Source organism: Toxorhynchites rutilus, chromosome 2 (assembly GCF_029784135.1).
Source record: "Toxorhynchites rutilus septentrionalis strain SRP chromosome 2, ASM2978413v1, whole genome shotgun sequence".
In the NCBI taxonomy this organism is placed as follows: domain Eukaryota; kingdom Metazoa; phylum Arthropoda; class Insecta; order Diptera; family Culicidae; genus Toxorhynchites; species Toxorhynchites rutilus.
Window position 1 is genome coordinate 51651636 of NC_073745.1, and position 21670 is coordinate 51673305.

Consider the following 21670-nt stretch of genomic DNA (forward strand, 5'->3'; position numbering starts at 1 on the left):
AAAGTAATTTCCTTCGACTTGCACTGTAGTCACGCGTATTCTAGAGCTTGCCCTTCGGAATACATTCAAGGTGTGTTATTTGGCTTAAGAACTCTAAACTAAGTATTAATAAATGACGCTAGTTAATGCATACGTTGAGACGGCAAAAGTTCCATAGGGAACGTTAACGCCATTCAAGAAGAAGAAGGGCTTCAACATGCGGGGCACGATTTTCAACAAGTCTAGTCAGTTTATCTGCTTCGTCGACGACGTGGACATAATCGGAGGAACACATGAGACGGTAGCCGACTTGTGTACCCGACTGAAACACGAAGCATGGCTGATTGGGCTTGGGATCAATGCGTCTAAGTCTAAATACATGCTAGCTGGAGGGACTGATCGCAACAGAGTTCTTCTTGGTAGTAGTGTTGTGATCGACGGCGACGAGCTCGAGGTGGTAGAGGAATTTGTCTACCTTGGCTCGTTGATAACAACTGACAACAACAACAGCCGTGAAATTCGAAGACGCATTGTCAATGGAAGTCGTGCCTACTATGGGCTCCGCAAATCCTTGAGGTCCAACAAACTCCGACCCCGTACGAAGTGTACCATGTACAAATCCCTAATTCGACCGGTTGTTCTCTATGGGCACGAAGCATGGACGATGCTTGAAGAGGACTCACAAGCGCTTGGAGTTTTCGAACGCCGAGTGCTCAGAACAATATACGGTGGTGTACAGGAAAGCGGAGTATGGAGAAGGAGAATGAACCACGAACTGGCGCAACTCTACGGCGAACCCAGCATTCAGAAAGTCGCCAAGGCTGGACGAGTGCGATGGGCAGGGCATGTTGCAAGATTGCCGGACAGCAGCCCTGCAAAGATGGTGTTCGCATCGAATCCGGTAGGAACAAGAAGGAGAGGAGCCCAGCGAGCGAGGTGGTTGGACCAGGTGGAGCAGGACTTGGCAAGAATCGGTGCAGCCGGGAGTTGGAGAACTGCAGCCATGGATCGGGACTATTGGCGAAAAATTGTGAAGAAGATCTAATCTCTCAATGGGATGTAGTATCATTATAAATAAATAAATAAATAAATAAAAAAAGCTAGTGACAGTTCGGAGAGCTTTCGGTCAAGGAGGTTGGAACAATCAAATTCAGGAGGGGAATAAATCACACCAAGCAAAAATTTTCTGTGATTCACTCGAATCTCAATAAATAAATATTAATAACAGTACGATCACCATCCCCCAGTTCCGTCAAAGGATTGGAAGCAGCAATAATCCTGCAATCAATATTAAATTTGTGATAAATGCAAATTCCACCATCTCGACCATTCTTGCGATCATTCCTTATGATGTTATAATCATCAACGGCAATTGTTGCATCACTTACGTTTTCATTTAACCATGTTTTCGTCACACATACTATGTCAACTTTGCTGCTCATGAAACAATTTTTAAATTCATCAAATTTACTTAATTGATGAGCACACAGACTTTGTGCATTCATATGACAAAGATTAACACAATCATCACGTAAAGCAACATTCATAACGACTCGCGGAATATCGGCAATACAGGGAAACTTCGATATAACGTACCCTCGTTATAACGTACCCTCGATATAACGTCACTCGATATAACGTACACATATCCAAAGTGTAAAGGAAAAAAAAATCAATATTTTTTCCCTGATAGAACAATGAATTATCTGTATTGTGATGCTAAAACAAGTTTTGTACATTCAATCAATCCCGAAATACAGCTGGTTTTGTGATTCCGGATTCTAAATGAATCAAGCTTTAATCAACAGTAAGAAAGGAAGCATCATGAGAAAGACTGTCTTCATCTTCTGATTGAAGTTATTCATTAACTTTAATAAAACAGCAACACAATATTGTATTACAGACTACGTTTGTGAGTACTTTATTATGCTTCGATATAACGTACAATTCGATACAACGTACAATTTTGAAAGTGGAATGTACGTTATATCGAAGTTTATCTGTACTTCTTTGAGGACGTGCAATATCACTGACACGATCAACAGGCATCAACACAGAGGAAAAACAAAAGGCATCGTGCGAGCATCCACTGGCTTAGCTGATAGGAAATAAGGAGCACTAAATTGATGAAAATGGCAACATACATTTCAATTTCATTTGTATTCATAATTAATCTTATTTTAATTTACTGTGAATGTGGCATAGATCGCAAATTCTATAAGAACTACAACTACATAATGTGGGAGGTTGCAGCATCAGCAGGAACAACAACAGTAGTAACAGCAATACAAGTAGTGCAAACATGACTTCTGTCTGACGATGTATCCCTCGCGTAATTTGTAGTTTTTGAGTTTTAGGAAGGACGATAACATGGAAGCAGGGGATATGAATTTTTAAGTTTCCAGGTATTTGAAAAACATACTTCGATATAACGCAAATTCCATATAACGTAACGAGTTGAAAAAATTTTTGATACTCTACTAGCTGACCAGGTAATCGTTGTTCTGTCAAATAAATTATCTCTAGTGAATATTTTAGGTGAATAAAACACACTAATGTATTGTAAGTGTGTTTGAATATTTAACGATCTATAAAATAAATTGAATGGGACCGATAAAAACAAAACGAATTAAATGATTTGAACGAAAGGTTGAATGATGTTTCTTGGTGTATTTCATTAACGTAACTGACATGTTTGTTCTCTTAAAAGTTAAACCTAAAGGGAAAATAGGATAGCTTAGAAAGACTGAGAGATTTTTCGCCAAAGAAATCCTTTTGACTTGTACTGAAGTCACACATATTCTAGAGCTTGTCACTCAGAATGTATCCAAGGCGTCTTGTTCGTCATAGAAATCTCAACTAATTACTAATAAATTCGCAAGTAGTACGACGTTGAAAAGGCAAACCTTGGGAACGTTAGTGCCATTGAAGAAGAACATGACGAGGGTCGTATGAACGGTATGTGTCAATGATGAATTCCAGATTATTGTTTTTTCTTCGAATCATGATTTCTCGCGTCACTGTGCATTCGCTATCATGATTCCAGCAGCGCTTGTGCTTTGGATCTACTCACGTGCTCTCCAGCTGATGTTTTATCAGGATTGATGGCAATAGCGTGATTGTCATTTTGTAATCCGAGCAAATGTGAGATGGAGATGCTCCCTGCTTTAGACAAATTGATGTTACTTGCGCATGTGTAGATGGATGTTCAATGAAGCGGGCGTTGTGCCATCAGTCATTGAACAACTTAAATAAATTCGTTCTGTTGAAAAAACGAACAACGGTTAAATTATTAGAATATTGTTCACACAAAAATAATAAAATCGCAATTAAAAATAGGGAATTGGGGTCAAAATTTAATATATGTATGTTATATGTATGGTATGAAGTCAAATTTTTTAAAAAAATAATTTTTTTTTGCATTGAGCCACTCTATTCGGTATTAAATATATGGTAATCGGTATCTTACCTGTATCATATATAGTTTACAACCTATTCTCATGCCTACCAATTATTTTGAGCGTGATTTCATCAAAATCGGTCGAGCCGTTGCGGAGTTCGGTAACAAACATCATGACACGAGATTGTTATATATATACTAGCTGACCCGGCAAACGTTGTTCTGCCATAAAAATTAACTCTAGTGAATATGTTGATTGCTAAATAAAAAATAACTGACGTATTGTAAGTGTGTTTAAATGTTTTAACGATCTACACATACGTTAAACGTTCGTGACTTATGTGTTCATACTTGTGTTTGACATACCGAGGAATAGACCGCCAAGTCGATGACCACCGACAAAAATTAAAAAAACTCGCCATTGCTTTTGTTAATTCGATGTATTTCATTCACGAATCTGACATGTTTGTTCTCTCGAACGTTAAATGTAAAGTGAAAATAGGAACATATTTTTGTCGTAAAGTAGACAAATTAAATAACAAAATTTTAATCGAACTACAGAACTCAACATTGCTATGAGCATAGAATTGAGCGTTCAGTTAAGGCGAATATGGCACTGAGCCAATTTTCATTTATAATTTTTGTTTTGAAAGCGTGTTTATTTCGCTCGAAAATTCATAACAATTTTCGCTTCACAGAAATGGAATACGAAGCTCAGTGACGTCTTTATCGCATCGCGTTTCAAGGTTGGTGGACTTAAGGATTTAAGTAGAACGCATGACAAAATGCGATACTGCAATCGATTCGGGTAATTTTGACTCGATCGATTTTCATCAGAATGTTTTAGGAGATTTCTCAGGGCATATTTTGCCGACTACCCAAATTAAAAATGTGCATACCTCGTAATCCTCGCTTCTGCCATCCAACCGAATACATCCAGCAAGGTGTGGAACCGAATTCGTGTAATTTTGTAATAAAGCTCAGTGCAACGACCTCAAATACAGATGGGTTTTGTTTATCTGATTTTTTGTGATAGGGTCTAGATAAGGTCGGGTCGATCCCTAATAAACAAACATATCTCTCCTCGCACGATCCTTGTTTGCGGATCGTGCGATACATAGCTTGAAAGTTTTAGTTTTTTAGAGCCCTATACATCTTCTGTGAAGGATGAGAAGGGAAGAGATCACTGAAGAAAAAGGGTAGTCGATCGGCTGCCACGAAGGGGAACGGTCGTGCTTCCTGCAGAAAGGGAAAAGGTGTGTTTTTATTTTTTAAGAAATGAAAATGCCCAAACCGCGCGGGCGCTTCATCAGTCTTCATTTCATTCATGTTATGTTCAAAACACGGGCTGTAATATCATGAAAATGCATGCGTTTATACCTGACAATAGCAAAGGCTGTGTTGTCATTACTCATGATAGCGTCTCGCAAGTGAGTGTATTTTTCTTCACACCATTTATGATTGTCTAGAATCGCAATCGGTCGCTCTCTTCTTCTCTAACGTTCGCAAGTAATTCTACATTGAGATGGTGAACGTTAGGAACATTAGGAACGTTAGTACCATTGAAGAAGATGGAGAGCATCGCTTGAACGGTGTGGGTCAACGATGAACTCCAGATTATTGTGTCTTCTTCGAATCACAATTTCTCGCGTCGCTGTGCAGTCGCCTACCATGACCCCACCAATGTCTTCAACAACATACACATTGAAAGTATACACGTGTTCTCCAGCCGGTGTTTCATGATGACAATAACGTGATTGTTACCTTGCGATACGAGCATATATGATTTTAAGAATTTCAATAATTCATTATGCTTATTCAAAAAGTTTTCCAGCTCGACGGCAATGTGCATGGCTTTAACCTATTATAAGCACATGCGTGGATGAAAGTATGATGAAGCGAGTGTAGCGCCATCTGTCATTTAGGAACGTAATTAAATTCGTTCTCTCTGAAAAACGAACGATGGGTCGATTAGTTGGATATTGTATACACCAAAGTACCAAAATCGTGATTGAAAATTAGTAATGGGGGTGAACCTTTGAGGTTATATGTATTTTTATGCCAAATTTAAGGAAAACAATACAAAAAACGTTATTTAGTTTTTTTTTGCATAGGGTCACCCTAATCGGTATTAAACATACGAAAATCGGTGCCCTAGCGGTATCATGTATAGTTTACGTCCTATTCTCATGCCTCCAAAGTTTTTGTGCATAATTTCATCAAAATCGGTCGAGCCGTTTCGGAGGAGTTCAACCACGAACATCGTGACACGAGATTTTTATATATATATATAGATACTAGCTGACCCGGCAAACGTTGTTCTGCCATATAAATTATTTCTGAATTCTGAGTGAATATTTTGGCTGTTCAATAAAAAATAAGTAATGTATTGTAAGTGTGTTTAAATGTTTTAACGACCTACAAAATCATTCGATTGTGATCGATGAAGGATTGATTCCAAGTGGATATCGAGCAGATACGTGATCGTGTATTGCATTGGAAAGTGGAAAAATGGACTTCCCGAGCCGGAGTGTGATGTGGAGATGGAGATAAGATCTATGACATACAGAGAAATGGAGCGCATTAGATGATGATCGCTGACAAAAATAAAAAAAAACACAAACAAATCGTGTCGTTGATAAAATCTTTTTGGAAAACGCTTTGTACATTTTCCATCTGCTATGCAAGGTGTTAAAAGATTTAGATCACCACGTGGGCAATGAACAATAACAATATCGAACAGTCACTTATATTCCGGAATCCGATTGCTTTGAACCTCGATCGGATCTTACGATTCGTCTTTTGCATTCTGAAATCCGATTGACCTCAATTCATTCGTGCTAACTAATTAAATAACTAACTTCAACTAATTAATCCGTTTTCGTGGAGCAATTTACTCTCTATCAGATTGGCAAACACGAAGGAATTTTAAATTGTCAAAATTTGAATGAAAATCATTACTCGATGCTGTTTAAATACTTAGAAGACAGCTCTAACTTAACGTTTTTTTTTCTATAAATCTCTTTGCATTTCCGTCAAAGCTTTATCCATAAATTAAAATCATTATCAGGGACAATTTCCGTTCAATATTTTTCCCCACTTGCAGAGAATGTGTTATTCTGTTACATAGAATACATATTAAAAACTGTTTTCTTTTTTTCCGTAGAGTTTTTTGTTTTCATTTATAATTTTCGTTCTAAAACCGTGTTAATTTCACCATAAAATTCATTGCCATTTTCGTTTCACAGAAATAGCTCAATGTTGAATTGAATGGCAAGGCTACCACACTTGCACATCTCGATTGAACTTGAGTTGCGAGTCGTTCGAGTAATACTGATTCGATCGGAATTCAGAATAAGGAAAATAGTTGATCAGTAGATGTCTCTGGAATTTCCGAGAAAATTACTCTATTTTTTGCTAAGAGTGTATTTTGTTGACTAATCAAACTAAAAATGTACGTATAAGGTAATCCTCGCTTTTGTAATTCAACCGAATACATCCAGCAACATGTTGGACGGAATACGCGTAATTTTGTAATGGAGCTCTTTGAAGGCTTTATTTTTTTTTGTATACACGGGCTGTCGTTTGAAAAAAGCCTGTGTCCGGGTTGCTCATGATAGCGTCTCGTAAGGGAATGTATTCTTCCTGAAATTGCTTCTGTTGATTGTTTCATAGGAGTCGCAGTCGTTCGCTCTCTATTATTGGCACAGCTCAAGACATGTCTTGACTGCGTCAATTAATCAAACGACACACATAAGTATCCATCGAGTGCACTCTCGTGTTTGTTTCGTCTCCTCCAACAACGTGTTCAAAAATATTAATTCAAAATGAGTAATGATGCTCTCAATGGTTGAAGTAACTGTGGCGCATTGGATCTTCACACCATTTTTCCAGCCAGTTTTTTTTTATCAGGATTGAAGACAATAGCGTGATTTGTTATTTTGCATTTCGAGCATGTGTGTGATTAGAGTAATTTCAATAATTCATTGTGCTCATCCAAAAAGGCTTCCAGCTCGCCGGCCAGGCGCCTAGCTTTAGTCGAATTGAGGATACTTGCGTATGTGTGGGGTGAAAGTTCGATGAAGAGGACGAAGTGCCCTCCGGCATTTAACAACGTAAATAAATTCGATCTGTTTGAAAAAACGAACGATGCATCAATTATTTGGTATTGTTTATATAAAAATACAAATATCGCGATCAGCAATTGGACATAGGGATGAAAATTGGTTATATATTTTGGTTGTGTATTTTTTCAAGGCAAATTTATGCGAAAAATACAAAAACAAAATTATTTATATTTTTTTCTTGCATAGGAACACCCTAATCGGTATTAAATATAAAGTAATCGGGATCTTAGCGGGGTCATATATAGATTACGATCGATTCTCATGTCTAACCCGTTTTTTGAGTATAATTTCTTTAATATCGGTCAAGCTGTTTCGGAGGAGTTTGACCACGAACATCGTGACATGAGATTTATATATATATATATATATATATATATATATATATATATATATATATATATATATATATATATATATATATATATATAGATAGATAAAGAGGAACACCTGTATCGTATTATATAAATATCCTCACTGTACGTTTAAAAAGTTTTCTGCAAAATCAAGCTACTCGTACGTATCGAAAGCTGTTTCCATTGTATGAAATTCCTTTATTTGCCGCACAAAAGATTTGTTCAACTTTCACAGAGTCTGTTCGAATTCCATGCACTCGGGTGCCCATCCCACCGTCAGTAACCAAACTCCGCATAGCATGCCAACCCCTGGCCCAATTCCCATCGACACTGCCATTGGCAGGCAGTCGGTATTAGCTGCTAGCCGGACAGACCACATAATGGCCACCGATGGTAGGCCACCGCCACAACAGCGCGAAGAAAAACTAACCCGCCTCGAGGCAACCCCGAGCTGGGCACGTGTGGGGACGCGCGCGTTCGCTAAGCTTTTCTCTAAGCTACGCTCCACATGTGACGCTGAAATATGCGCCCATTTCGTCGTATACTTCGATTCCGAGTCCATTTGTCTATTTTTTCGATGGGAGGACCGCCCTCACTGCTATACACCGGTGGGGAGTGTTTCCCCCGAAAATTGGTACAGAACAAACGAGAATGCGAAGCTTTGTGTGTCCAATGAAGTGAGTAATTTGAGGAAATATCGAAGCTGTGTTTGCACAGCATGAAAACAACGGCGCGCAGCAAAAGAGAACCCACTCCGGCCGAAAACGTGGGCGTGGGCGTGTATGTTGTGATGGGAAACCATTTTGACGGCTGGAAAATTGGCGTTTCTGGTAGGAGGACCGAGCAGAGCGGGTTTGATTGGAGCAGCAGGGATTGGTTGGAAAATATTTACCTACCGTTCAAAGATAATGAAAAATAACTTTCATTCTTTAATAGACAAATGTGTGCGGCAAGCCAATGGAAGCTATTTCGGTACCAGCCAACAAAAAAAGGAAATTCTCTTGAACAAATTCATACCAATTTATACACATCGTTCAACATTGAACAGACTTTACGCCGAATTGATTCACAGGCAGTGTATTTGATAAAACGGTCCCCCTATTTTGGATCGACTCTTCCTCAGCTGATACAATGTGGTGCACCCATTCTAGGATGATAGTCCAATTTCACAATATTCCGAATATCAGATAAATCATTTTATCTTTCCCATATTTCGGTCAACCCTCTGGGAGTGACAAACGAAGACACATCCTCTCGAAGCGTCCACCGTTTAGTCGAGCTACAAACAAGAGAAAATCCTGCGACCGAAAGAATGGGACACGGGATGTTGTTGGCAGTTCCCATTGTCTTGTGTTTGTCCTTCAGTCCTGGCATTTCTATTTCGAATGCTCAAACTTATGGGGGGGCAGCGGGGGCCAAAGCGCTGAGAGGACTAGAACCAGCTTTCATTAGCTGCCTAGGCAAGAGGTTTTCCCACAGCGGATATCTCCCAGGGCATAAATATATTGTCGATAAAAGTGTGAAAATGTTCATTTTATTGGGACAGCGTTGGGTTTATTTTTTTTTGTTTCGATTCGTTGTAGTTTACAGCACATGTTATGTTCTTCGATGCCCCGCTTCATAGCCGGTTGGGTTGAAAGTTCCATTTGATGTTCGAGTAATTTGAAGGGACAGTGTCAGTGTTAGGTCTGAATCAGATAAGAGAAGTGGAACTTGAGAGAAAAATGTGGCAACGATTTTTGGTAAGAAAATGTAAACAGTGAAAAAATTGACAGATGGTTTACGCTCTAAAAATTGAACAGAATGTTAAGATGTCTCTAAAACGGTGGGAGACATCATATATATGGTGGGAGGTTCGTACAGTAAGTTACATTTAATGCGACATTTTGCTAATTGGACAAACCTGTAATGCAACACGTTTAATTGGACATTTTTGTAAACATCGAGTTCGGGGCCCAAAATATGGCGCCACATTAAAGTTGCCACCAGACGTAGACACTGTACCCCTCACATCGCCAATGTCCAATTACAGGTCAAAATCGTCTCCAATGCGACACTGAGTGGTGCCTCGGCATGTCGCATTAAATGTAAATTACTGTACATAACATTATTGATGTTAGCATCATCATGATAAACGCAATAAATTGAATGATTAAATAATTATACGAATGAATAATGTATGTACGCTCAGAAAACTACATCAAAATATGATTTCTGAATAAATCTCATTTTTTCAGTTTCGAACACACTCCGTAAAAAGCCATTTTGTAGCGCCCTCTAGTCCAAAGCCAATAAAACAACAAAAAACGACTACAATCAATAATTACGGAAATAAAATCCAGTTTTCGCGGTTTCAGTATTCAGTAATATATTTTGATAAAAGACTAGCTCATTGGCTTCAATTTGATATGTCGATCATCTAAATTAGTTCAGTGCTTCGAACAACAGCCATTTTTGGGAAAAAGTGGAAAAAAATGATTTTTCGGGCCACCCTAAGATGGAAATGGCATCTGTTGGAGCAACCCTAGGATAAATAATACTTTCCGCAACAAACTTTCATATATCAAAAACCCTACAACAGTTGTGAACCCACTTATGGTCATTTCAATATCAGCAGCTTAAATCTGTTATCATTAAGCTCCCGATAGGAGAAAAATTTATCTCGATAGAGAGACAGAAACGTATTGAGGTGAATCTCTTTTTGAACTTAATTCCCATATCTATCAATACGGAAACAAGTAGCTAGTTGGCCAAAGTGGACCGCTTGAAACGTATCTGTATTCGTAGTCAAATAAAAGTTTTCGTAAATATATATCATTTTGAATCGTGTGATTAAAAAGTGTAGTGGTTAAAATCAGTTCTCGTAGTTCCTGTCCGACTTTTCAAGTGCGCAAACCGTTCAAAAAAAAAACCCACTGCGGAAACATTTTTGGTCCTTCGAACCGGATTAAGTGATCGTAAAGTGCTTTGTGATACTGTGAAAAACTCGGACATCAATCGGACATCAGTGGTCAGTGCAATAATTGACTCTGGACTGGACTCGCTGGCCCATACGCAAAGTGAAATTCTAACGCTCGTTGCTGCAAGTGAACAGAAGACTGAAGTAGAATAATTACAGTGCGCGAAAAATCGAATGTTGTTCGACTTCGATCTCCGATTAGTGTCGTTGGCGTGTTATCGGCCGCTTTCAGAGGAGAGCCAACTCATCCGCAGTTAGAGTGTTCTTCATCAGGCGAGAGTGGCACGACGGCTTGGCTTGGGTCATTGGTCGATCAAAAGCAGCAAATTTCTACACTGTGGCTGGCATTGTGAGTACCCGTGTGTTCAAACACTATTCTTATCGAGAACACTACTAGCTTCGATTGGCTTGTATGCTTTCATCCTGATTGAGTTGTTGGTTGGTAGCTGGTGCTCTGGTTCGCTTATTGCTTAGTGGTAATTTCTGGTGAACGTAGGTGAGGAGTTGAGTAGATTTCGTGAACGGTTTCAGATTTGTGAAAAATGGCACCGAATTTGAGAGAACTTACTCGTCAAGAACGTTTTTATCTCGACACCATGGCAAATTTAAAAGATTTTTTGGAAAACTTCGAAGCTGACCGCGACAGTGAACAACTTGAGGGATGGAAGCAACAAGCTGAGACATTATATACTGAATTTCAGGCAAATCGGTTAAAAATTGAAATGTGTATAGATGTAGCCGATAGGTCCGAAAAAGATGTGAAGGATGCAGAAACAACAAGTGTCGTAGAAGAAACAAATCGTCTTGCTCGACGTGCATTTGAAAAAGATTATGTGCGAGTGGTTAGCTTTCTGAAGAGAGAAATAAAAAGGTTACAAATAAATTTCCCTACCACTTCTATTGGTAGTACAACTTCAACAGACCACTCTTTTTCGCGCATTAAGCTTCCCGAAGTTAAACTACCAACCTTTGACGGATGTGTTTCAGAATGGATAACCTTCCGGGACACTTTTAAATCACTCATAGACTCGAATCCCCGATTGTCGCCAATAGACAAACTGTCGTATCTCGTTGCATCTCTTTCTAAAGATGCCAGGAAAGTTATCGAATCCGTCGAACACACAGCCGCAAATTATACTGTTGCTTGGGCACTGCTGGAAAAGCGATTCGACAATAAAAAGTTGATTGTAAAAACCTATATTGATAGTCTTTTTTCGATTGAACCAATAAAAAAGGAATGTTACGAATCACTAATGCATTTAGTTGACGATTTCGAGCGGAATCTGTGCATGATCGAGAAGTTAGGCATTCCAACGGACGGTTGGAGTGTGTTGCTGGCACATATGATTTGTAGTCGCCTAGATGCGTCGACATTGAAGCAATGGGAAAATCAACACAAATCCACGGAAGTTCCCAAATACAATGATATTATAACATTCCTTCGCACACAGCTTACAGTGTTACAATCTTTGACATTGTCGAAGTCACGTTCGATCGATCCAGTCAGATTCGATTCAAATAGATCACAGAAATCTAAGATAAATACAGTCCACACAACTACCAATACCACATCATCACCTGGTTCATGCCCTTTTTGTTTGAAATCACCGCATTCGCCATTCAAGTGCGAATCATTCCAGAAATTGTCGGTAGCCCAACGCTTCGAACAGGTGAAAAAGAACAATCTGTGCATCAACTGTTTTTCCTCCTCCCACCTACTCAGACATTGTTCTTCCGGTGCTTGCAGAGTATGCAACCAAAAGCATCACACTATGCTCCACCAACCATCGCAAGATCGCTTGTCCACTCAATCGAAACCACACACCTCTGCTGTTTTGACCACTTCGCCATCGCATCAAATTGATCAGTCCAGCTTATCAAACCAACCGTCACAACCACGGTTATCATCGTCCACAGAATCTCAATTGCCTTCAACCTCGGCCCAAACTAGCCTCGTGTCCACCACTCTCGTTGGTAGCAGTCAAAGGATGCCTGCTACAGTTCTGCTGCAAACCGCAATCATCAAGGTTTTCGGTTCTGGTGGAGACGACCTGTGGGCCAGGGCACTGTTGGATCTTGCGTCGCAGTTGTGCTTAATTACTGAAAACATGGTCCAGAAATTAAAGCTTCGTCGCTATCCAAATCGCCAAGAAATTGGTGGAGTTGGAAACACTCTCGTCGTGTCGTATCATGCTCTTGACGTTCGGATAGGATCTCATTGTACGAAATTTACGGTTGAGGAATCTTGTCAAATATTGAAGAAAATCACTCGTGAGCTTCCAGTGAACCCTGTTGATTCGTCCACTTGGAATATTCCATCCGAAGTCATACTGGCTGATCCAAAGTTCTATGCGCCAGGGCCAATAGATTTGCTTCTGGGAATGGAACTATATTTCGATATTCTTCTTGAAGGATTAATAAAACTGGGCCCTGAGAAGCCAGTTCTTCAAAATACTGTTTTCGGATGGGTAGCATCCGGAAAAATAGGAGCTCACCACCCTCGTACCCAACACAAGTTAGCTCACGTGTGCAGCGCAGAATCAGTCGATGATCCAATCTCTCGCTTCTGGGAAATAGAAACTTGTTGGTCCAATAGTATACGATCCCCAGATGAAACTTTCTCCGAGGAGCATTTTGTTGCTAACACCTTTCGTGACGAATCTGGAAGATTTGTCGTTACCTTACCGAAACGCCCAGATATATTGTCTCAACTCGGGAGTTCCAAGGAAATAGCCACTCGAAGGTTCCTTGCCCTTGAACGCAGACTTGATGCGAACCTCGCACTCAAAGAAGCGACACTTCATTTGTTGCTGAGTATTTGCAACTCAATCACATGCGTGAGATCGACGACACGGATAACAGATTTCCGTCTTACTACTTACCTCATCATGGAGTAGAGAAGGTGGATAGTACAACCACTAAATTACGGGTGGTCTTTGACGCCTCTTGTCGAACGGACAGCGGATTTTCGCTGAATCAGGCGTTAATAGTGGGACCGGTTCTACAGGATGACATTCTAGACATTTCGCTTCGCTTCAGAATTCATCAGTTTGCTATTATTACGGATGCTGAAAAGATGTATCGGCAGATCCGCCTCCACCCTGACGATTTTCCACTGCATCGGATTCGCTGGCGGTCCTCTTCCTCGGAACCGCTGAAAACGTTTGAACTAACCACAGTCACCTACGGTACTGCTCCGGCGCCATACTTGGCTACAAGATGTCTCCTTGAGTTGTCGAAACAGGGAGCTAATGAATTTCCTCTAGCCGCGAAAGTCCTGTCGAAGGATTTTTACATGGATGACATGCTTACCGGTGTCGATGATGAAGAAGAGGGAAAATACTTGTGCAGGCAACTGCGAAGCCTGTTACAATCTGCAGGTTTTAATCTACGCAAATGGGCGTCGAACTCGACAGCTATATTATCAACCATACCTCCCGACCAACGCGACGATCGAGCAGTAATAGCACTGGACTCACCAGCAACCATAAAAACCCTTGGACTAATATGGGAGCCATCGACCGATTTACTCCACTACTCTGTTCCTAATTGGTCCCAAACAGAAAACATCACAAGACGAACCGTATTGTCGGATACAGCAAAGCTTTTCGACCCTCTCGGCCTGATTGGGCCGCTGATAGTCCTTGCCAAGATATTTGTTCAATCTCTCTGGCGAACTTCTACATCCTGGGACAATCCACTAGACGAGTATCAACAGCAGCATCGGTTGGAGTTCCGCAGTAGTTTGCAAGGATTAGTATTTATTACCATCCCAAGGTGGGCAACCCCTTCCTTCAATCGCGTAGTGCTTGAAATGCACGGGTTCTGCGACGCCTCTGAGAAGGCTTACGGGGCCTGTTTGTATTTGAGAGTTGTTTCAAATGACGGCAGAATAGCCGTGCGTTTACTAACCGCCAAATCTAAGGTGGCCCCTTTTTGAACTTTATTCCCATATCTATCAATACGGAAACAAGTAGCTAGTTGGCCAAAGTGGACCGCTTGAAACGTATCTGTATTCGTAGTCAAATAAAAGTTTTCGTAAATATATATCATTTTGAATCGTGTGATTAAAAAGTGTAGTGGTTAAAATCAGTTCTCGTAGTTCCTGTCCGACTTTTGAAGTGCGCAAACCGTTCAAAAAAAAACCCACTGTGGAAACAGCATCCTAATAAAAAAAAAATACGGGTCTAATGTTATGCGATAAAGAACAAAATTACCACTTTTGACGAAAATTTGAGAACAACTATGTCGGTTTGGCATGGAATAGATGTAATAATATAATAATAATATGATATAAGTATCATAAACTTCTTTGAATAGTGTATGTGATATAATTCACTTTATATATTTATATATACAGTCAACTCTCCCTAACTCGATATCCAAAGGGACCATCGAGTTAGGGAGGTATCGAGATACAGAACATTTTTTCCTAATTTTTTTATGTCTTAAATTGTCATGTATTAGGGTAAGTGTCCCAATTATGGTATTAATTTGAATTTTTGATTCATTCCCTTAAAGTGAAAAAACACCTTTCTCAAATAAAACAAATTTTTTTCCAGAATCTTTCAGGAGGTGATAGACGGTTATATTTCACGAAAAAAATCCTTCTACGCATATGTTAGAATTTCAACGATGACAGACTTATAGAATTTTTTCTTTGTTTCGGATTCTGTTGGCTCAAACTAACTCTACATTGAAAAGTATGCTACGTAATCCGATTTTGTTGCTTTCATTCGAAAGATGAGAAAATTTAGTACAGGATATAGTAGTGGAACATCTAAATTAGTTGATTAAAATAACATTTTTGAAGTGGAAAATTTAAAAGTTTTTTTTTAATTTGTAATTATTAATTTTATCCTAAAAATTCATACTAAACTTGATTGTTTCTATCAATTAAATTAAAGCTCTCTAACCTCTCTATAATTTGTTCTTTGACGCCCAACTTCTATCTCTCTTAATTTCGCTGCAATATCGATATAAACAATTCCTGATGAAGATTCAATCAAAATCTTCAAAAATCGCGATTTTTAATCCACTGTAATTATAAAAGCCACTTAAATTTCACCTTAATGCTGAAAGGTTAATTTTTTTTCTTGAAATTATTCATATTTGAATTATAAAAAAAAAACTTTTTTTTTCAAACTGTATACAATCGAGTCCTAAATTTTACATAATCGAATCATATATAATCGAGTTTGTATATAATCGAGTCCGACTTGCACGAGGCACTAGGTTAACAAAGAAAATATTGATTAAGTATGTTACTCAAACTGAATTGTAACGATCACGCAGGAACTGTTCAATCACAAAGAAATGTTCGAATAGTTTCACAGGAACATTTTCAGTTGATTTCAATATTCCGGACATATTCTTCAGGTTTGATTAAACGTTCGAATTAACATCTCAATAGAACTACTATCTTCAGCGTTTTTCTCAGGTTTTTCAACACTTTCCAGTATATCGGTATCTGGCATCAGATCACAGCAAATCACGTTTTGGTCCTTTTTGCACTAATTATTAAAAGACATTGAGCAATCGAACGGTATTGTACCGTCGACATCAGCAAGCTCACGACGCATTAATTGTGCCAGCGGAATATCACTCCCGTCCATGTTGGTTGTGCTTTGAAGTTAGGAATTCCCAGTTTCTGGACAAATTCTCAAGCCATATCCCGAAGAATAGAAGAGGGGTACATTATTCTGTCTAGCTTGACAAGACAAAAATTCATTGACCGCTCCAGCTTCTCGATTCTTACCAACCTTATATGCTTTTGGTCTAGATACAATTTTCCATTCCGATTCCATTTTTACTTTAGTTTGAGTAGTGTTGATACCGCACTTTGTGCAATACTGAAATTATTTGCAGCTTCAGACCCCTTCCGTCCATATTTTTCGACCTGCTCGATGATGCTCAAACCTTGCGCAATGGTTAGCGTTTTGGTTGTTCGCTTGAAAGGTTTCTCGTGGTTTTCCATACTTGAAAAGGAATTGTTTGATGACACGAGCACTCCGTCTTCACTTTCAAGGGCAATTGAAATCTGAGGTAATAACGCACAAAAACATGTACGCGAAAATCAATCGAGTTAGGGAGGTGAAAATCCATGGAAAAATGAATCAAAACACATCGAGTAAGAGAGGCATCGAGTTAGGGAGGTATCGAGTTATGGAGAGAAGAATGCTTGTAAAATCGAAGGTGCCATGAAATCCATCGAGTTAGGGAAAATATCGAGATACAGAACATCGAGTTAGGGAGAGTTGACTGTATTTTTAAATGAAAACATTTGTCACACAAACTGCAAAACTAAAACATCTTATATTGTGCTTTTATTTTTCAGTTTAACCTTTAAAAATCCAGCAATAAAAATGACATTGAATCAACAGAGTAAAGCTGACATACAACTATGAAGGATGATTGCTTTTTGATTGGCGCGTGCTCCACTCAAACTAGCAAACCGTCAATTAGAAAACGCTCCAACTAAAAAGTTCCAATGAGCAAATGTGTACTGTATGTATATTTATATTATTTCAAATATGTTTTCGGATATCACATATTTGAAAAAATATTATATTATATCAAATTTTATCATATACAGTAAAACCTGTTTTTGTACGAAGTTTTTTTGTGCGGTTTTTCGTTCTTGTGTGTTTTTTTTTATGCGGTATATGAAAAGAAGTATATTTGACGAAATTATCGTCCATTTAGTTTTTTTCGATGATTTATATGCATTTCAGTGCGAAAAAAGCTTTATTACTTGTCTATTATCCATTTCTGAATCATTCCCCTTCTCCCATCAAAGTTTTTCTAATTTCTTGCATGACATGATTTCTAGCAGCAACACGTTTCGACATGCAACTAAAAGCATAAAACAGCCACGCGCGACCGAAAAGGCAAACTTTCCCATCGCAAAGCAGGGAAACAAAAGGAAATTGAACGGTGATCGGCGTGGATTTGAGTTATTTTCTTGGGAGAAACTTTTTTTATGCGATCCCTATCTACCGCACAAAAAAAAAGTTTTTTTCAAAATGTGTACCGAACACATTTTTTTAAAGCTCTGGTTATGCACAATTTTTTTTGTGCGATTTTTTTTGTGCGGTCCCCATCCCTCACACAAAAAAAGGTTTGCCTGTAATATTTTTCTATCATTACATATCCTACAATCGAAGACACTTTTTGTCGTTTTAGTTAAGTGTTCTAAGTTACTACTAGACATGTTTGCGGATTCATAGAAATATAAGATTCCATTTGATATGTCGATTCTTAAAAGAAGCATAAAATTAAAATTTAGATGTATTTAATCGAATCCTTTATATAATCGAGTCAAAAAAATTTTTTTTATTTGTTTTTTTTTGCATGCATTTTTCGATTTTTGAAAATAAAAGAGGAAGGATTTTAGATTCACCCCCTTAAAGTAAAAAAAAACACCTTTCTCACATGAAAAAAATAAATTTATCCAGATTACCTCAGGAGGTGATAGACGATCCTATTTTGAAGCGCCCCCTGAATAAGGTTGCAAATTCTCATAATCATTTTACTGACAGTGCAAGATATCGACACAACATCGTATTCAATAATTCATCCGCCTCAGTTCATGACAAATGAACCGAACAAAATATCATGCAGCCGACATTCCCTCGCGTTCAAACATTTCATTTTTGCATTATTTCTCACACTCATTCTTAAACTGATTCACTGACAATGAACACCCGAAATATTCGCATTCGTCTTAGATTAGCTGTAAGTGATGGAAACAAAAATTCATTCAGAGAAATATTATGCTAATGATACTGCGTCAGATGTGTATACGCGCGTTCGTATAGATGTGAGAATAAAACTCGTTTATTATTTTTATTTTTATGTAGATTTAAAACAACAAAATTGGACGACAAGTATCATTTGATTTATGGACATCTGCCTAAATCAATCCTTTGTTTAAATTTCTTTCCAATTATAAGCTGAGGAAATAGCTTGTGGGAACAACGCTTTGTTCAACTTGACCAACAAGATATTTGTCAAGGTGTCCTCTGCAAGTTGTGTTCGACGGTTGGAGAGTACTATACCAAGTACGCTGAAGGCTCTCTCTACGGAGACTTGGTTTGATGGAGTAGACAGCACAACCATGGCCACTGCATATAATTCTGGATGCGTTGTCTTACGGCTCACCCAGTGATCCCAAACGTTATAGCTGTGACTTTGACGTGGTTCTAAATCCAGCGACTGAAGCTGTTGTAAAAATTTTGTTTGAGGTCTATTTTCCGTGTCCACAGCTCCACCGAACATCTCGGTAAGATATTCATCAAAATCATCAATACCTTCGGATACTGATAAAGATTCGTTTGACATGATGGAGGATGATGATGTCGATTGTAGTTGGTGAATCCGCTGCCATGTTTCATTAATGTATCTCTGTAACGATATGAAATTGATGAAGCATATATGGAAAGTAAGTGTGTAGGATTCGGGAGTTTATAAGAAATAGTTCAAAATAAAGTTTTTACCTGTATCTCCACTTTCTCTTCAGGTGGAAAAAATGTAGACCCATGATAATTCATGCGTGGATCAAGATATAGTGACATTTTAAAAGCTCTAGACTTACGTAGAGCTGCCAACCTAGTCTTCAGCGAATTTAATAAATCAGGTACAAATAAATTTTCTTTAATTTTTCTAACTTCATTCATAGCCATGAACCAAGCAATGTAAAAGTCTGGCAATGAGACATGTTGCTCTTGCATTTTTTTCGTACATATGTACAATGGTTTAAATGCATCGTAGTAGTTGTCAATGAAAATGTAATGTTCCGTAATATCTGTTAAAATCAATGATATATATTACAAAAAAAAAATCGAAAATGTATATCAATTCCAAGAGTCCGAATGACGACATTTTCTCGAAGAGCGTATTGAACATTCACACCTAGAATGTGACGATTATGGCAGGAAGCAGAATCTACCTTCAAACAGATAAGTTTGTCCTTCATCTCATCTATTAAGATCTGCTTCATCCGCTGGGACATAATACGCAAAGGATTTTTAATAGTTTCGCGATTCAACGTACACCCAACTGTTTGACAAATAGGATCCAATAGCAGCCGAAATCCCTCTCATTCAAAGCATGAAAGCGGCATCCCATGTTCTGTGACCAGTTTCACAACAGCTTCGATCAAAACCTGTAGATCTATGGCAATTGGGCGCTTTGCGACGATTCGTGGCTTCTTAGCAAGCGGCTCATAATCCTTAAGAAGGCCTTCAAAGTTAGCGATTTCACTATGCTTTAAGCGGAAATGTCTGATGAAATTTCCCGAATCTAATTTATCCTGTGTATAGACGCAATCGCTTTGATCGATGTTGCATTTAAATTTTCCACCATTCTCAAGGATGAAAGATAATGCGATGTCCGTATACGTACGCTTCTTATTTTTCGCGGTGCTTGAAGCCATTCTGATATCAATGAAATTTTCACCAAGATACAATGATAAATGATATAACTGACTTCCAACATTCAGTGAACTTGGGAATGAACTGACGGACGTGTCGCCGAACAGTAAACCAAATCAAAGCAAGCATGATAATGAACCAGCTGTCGAATCGTCGTGAGCGCAGAGAAAAAAAAGTAAATAATGGTTGCGTGGATATTTTGCACTGAAAAAAAAAACATTTTCGATTTCAGCATGCTCTTCTGAAATTTTGCATCTCTGCCCCTGAACATCAAACATTGTGTAAAGGTGCTTGGAAGTTACATTCCTCACATTTTTATATTTTCTGAAGCGCCAGCCAATTTCGAGGCCGCGAGTACATCCACTTCTTCGATTTATCTCATATTACAGTCTTGTTCGTCAGCCAGTGTCACTGACCAGGTTTAACTTTTTTTCCAACACGAACTCCAGTATCGCGAGTATAAAAAAATAAGCTCGGGTTTCTATGTGGCTCGTGGCGACAGTTCATTATTCACGCGATGAAAATTCCGCGTAAACAAATTACTGTTTACGATTATATATAGCCAATTCGATTGCAATTGGTTAATTGTATTTTCTCTCTCGAAAAACGACTCCAAGCACCTCCCATAGGAATTTGTACGAATAATTAGTTGGTAAGATGAAAGTTGTTAACAGGACAGGGAGTAATAAAATAGACACGGTCGAAGACAGTCACTTTTAAACATTGTTTTTCTTTTTGAATGTATTTTTCCGACCGCCCGAATAGTTTCCAGAGAATTCGGCTCCAAGAATCGAGGAGTGTTCCCGTTTGTGTTAGCGGTTTCTAGAACAGTAAACTGAACCGGAAGCCGTGTTTGATCCGGCAAAAGTGAAGTTGGTGTGCGGTGAATGGGAGTGTGTGAAGTTCAGTAATCTGGACCTTCCGAAGAAAGGGACGACACTGAAAAAAGTGTCCCCTACAATTTGATGAAAAAAATGTTCGAATTTCAACAATGACAGAGTTATAGAACTTTTTTGTTTGTTTCGGACTCTGTTGCCTCAAACTGGCTCTACATTCAAAAGTACGCTACGGAAGACGATTCTGATGCTTTCATTTGAAAGATGAGAAAATTTACTACAGGATATAGTTGTAGAATAACTAAATTAGTGGATTTTAATAACATTTTGGAAGTGAAAAACTTGAAAGTTAATAATTTTTAATGTGGCATTATTAATTTTATCCTAAAAATTTATATCAAACTAGACTGTTTCTATCAATTTAATTGAAGTTCTTCAACCGCTCTACAATTTGTTCTTTGACGCCTAACTTTTATCTTTCTTAATTTGGCTGCAATATCGATATAAACAATTCCTGGTGAAAGTTCAAGCAAAATCTTCAAAAATCACAATTTTTCTCCACTGTACATTGAAAGTAACCTT

General features: G+C 38.5%; 3 protein-coding genes across 3 annotated transcripts in view; 1 reads left to right on the forward strand and 2 right to left on the reverse strand.

The window, feature by feature from the left end:
- Positions 1–21670, reverse strand: part of LOC129764761 (uncharacterized) — a 477799-nt gene that overhangs the window by 211452 nt on the left and 244677 nt on the right. The window lies entirely within an intron of this gene.
- On the forward strand, positions 12591–14758 carry LOC129765737 (uncharacterized). The gene is made up of 2 exons (XM_055766159.1): positions 12591–13561; positions 13612–14758. The coding sequence occupies exons 1-2, from the start codon at positions 12591–12593 to the stop codon at positions 14756–14758; spliced, it is 2118 nt and encodes a 705-aa protein (XP_055622134.1).
- LOC129764762 (uncharacterized) lies at positions 18635–19565 on the reverse strand. Its single transcript, XM_055764229.1, has 2 exons — positions 19317–19565; positions 18635–19224 (listed from the first exon to the last, which is right to left on the reverse strand). The coding sequence occupies exons 1-2, from the start codon at positions 19548–19550 to the stop codon at positions 18751–18753; spliced, it is 708 nt and encodes a 235-aa protein (XP_055620204.1). The 5' UTR covers positions 19551–19565; the 3' UTR covers positions 18635–18750.

Coding starts and splice junctions, on each gene's coding strand:
- LOC129765737 (XM_055766159.1), top strand. CDS start 12,591: ATGCTCCACCAACCATCGCAAGATCGCTTGTCCACTCAATCGAAACCA. Junction 13,562..13,611: donor AAGGAAATAGCCACTCGAAG/GTTCCTTGCCCT, acceptor CACTCAAAGAAG/CGACACTTCATTTGTTGCTG.
- LOC129764762 (XM_055764229.1), bottom strand. CDS start 19,550: ATGCAAGAGCAACATGTCTCATTGCCAGACTTTTACATTGCTTGGTTC. Junction 19,225..19,316: donor AAGAGAAAGTGGAGATACAG/GTAAAAACTTTA, acceptor ATATCGTTACAG/AGATACATTAATGAAACATG.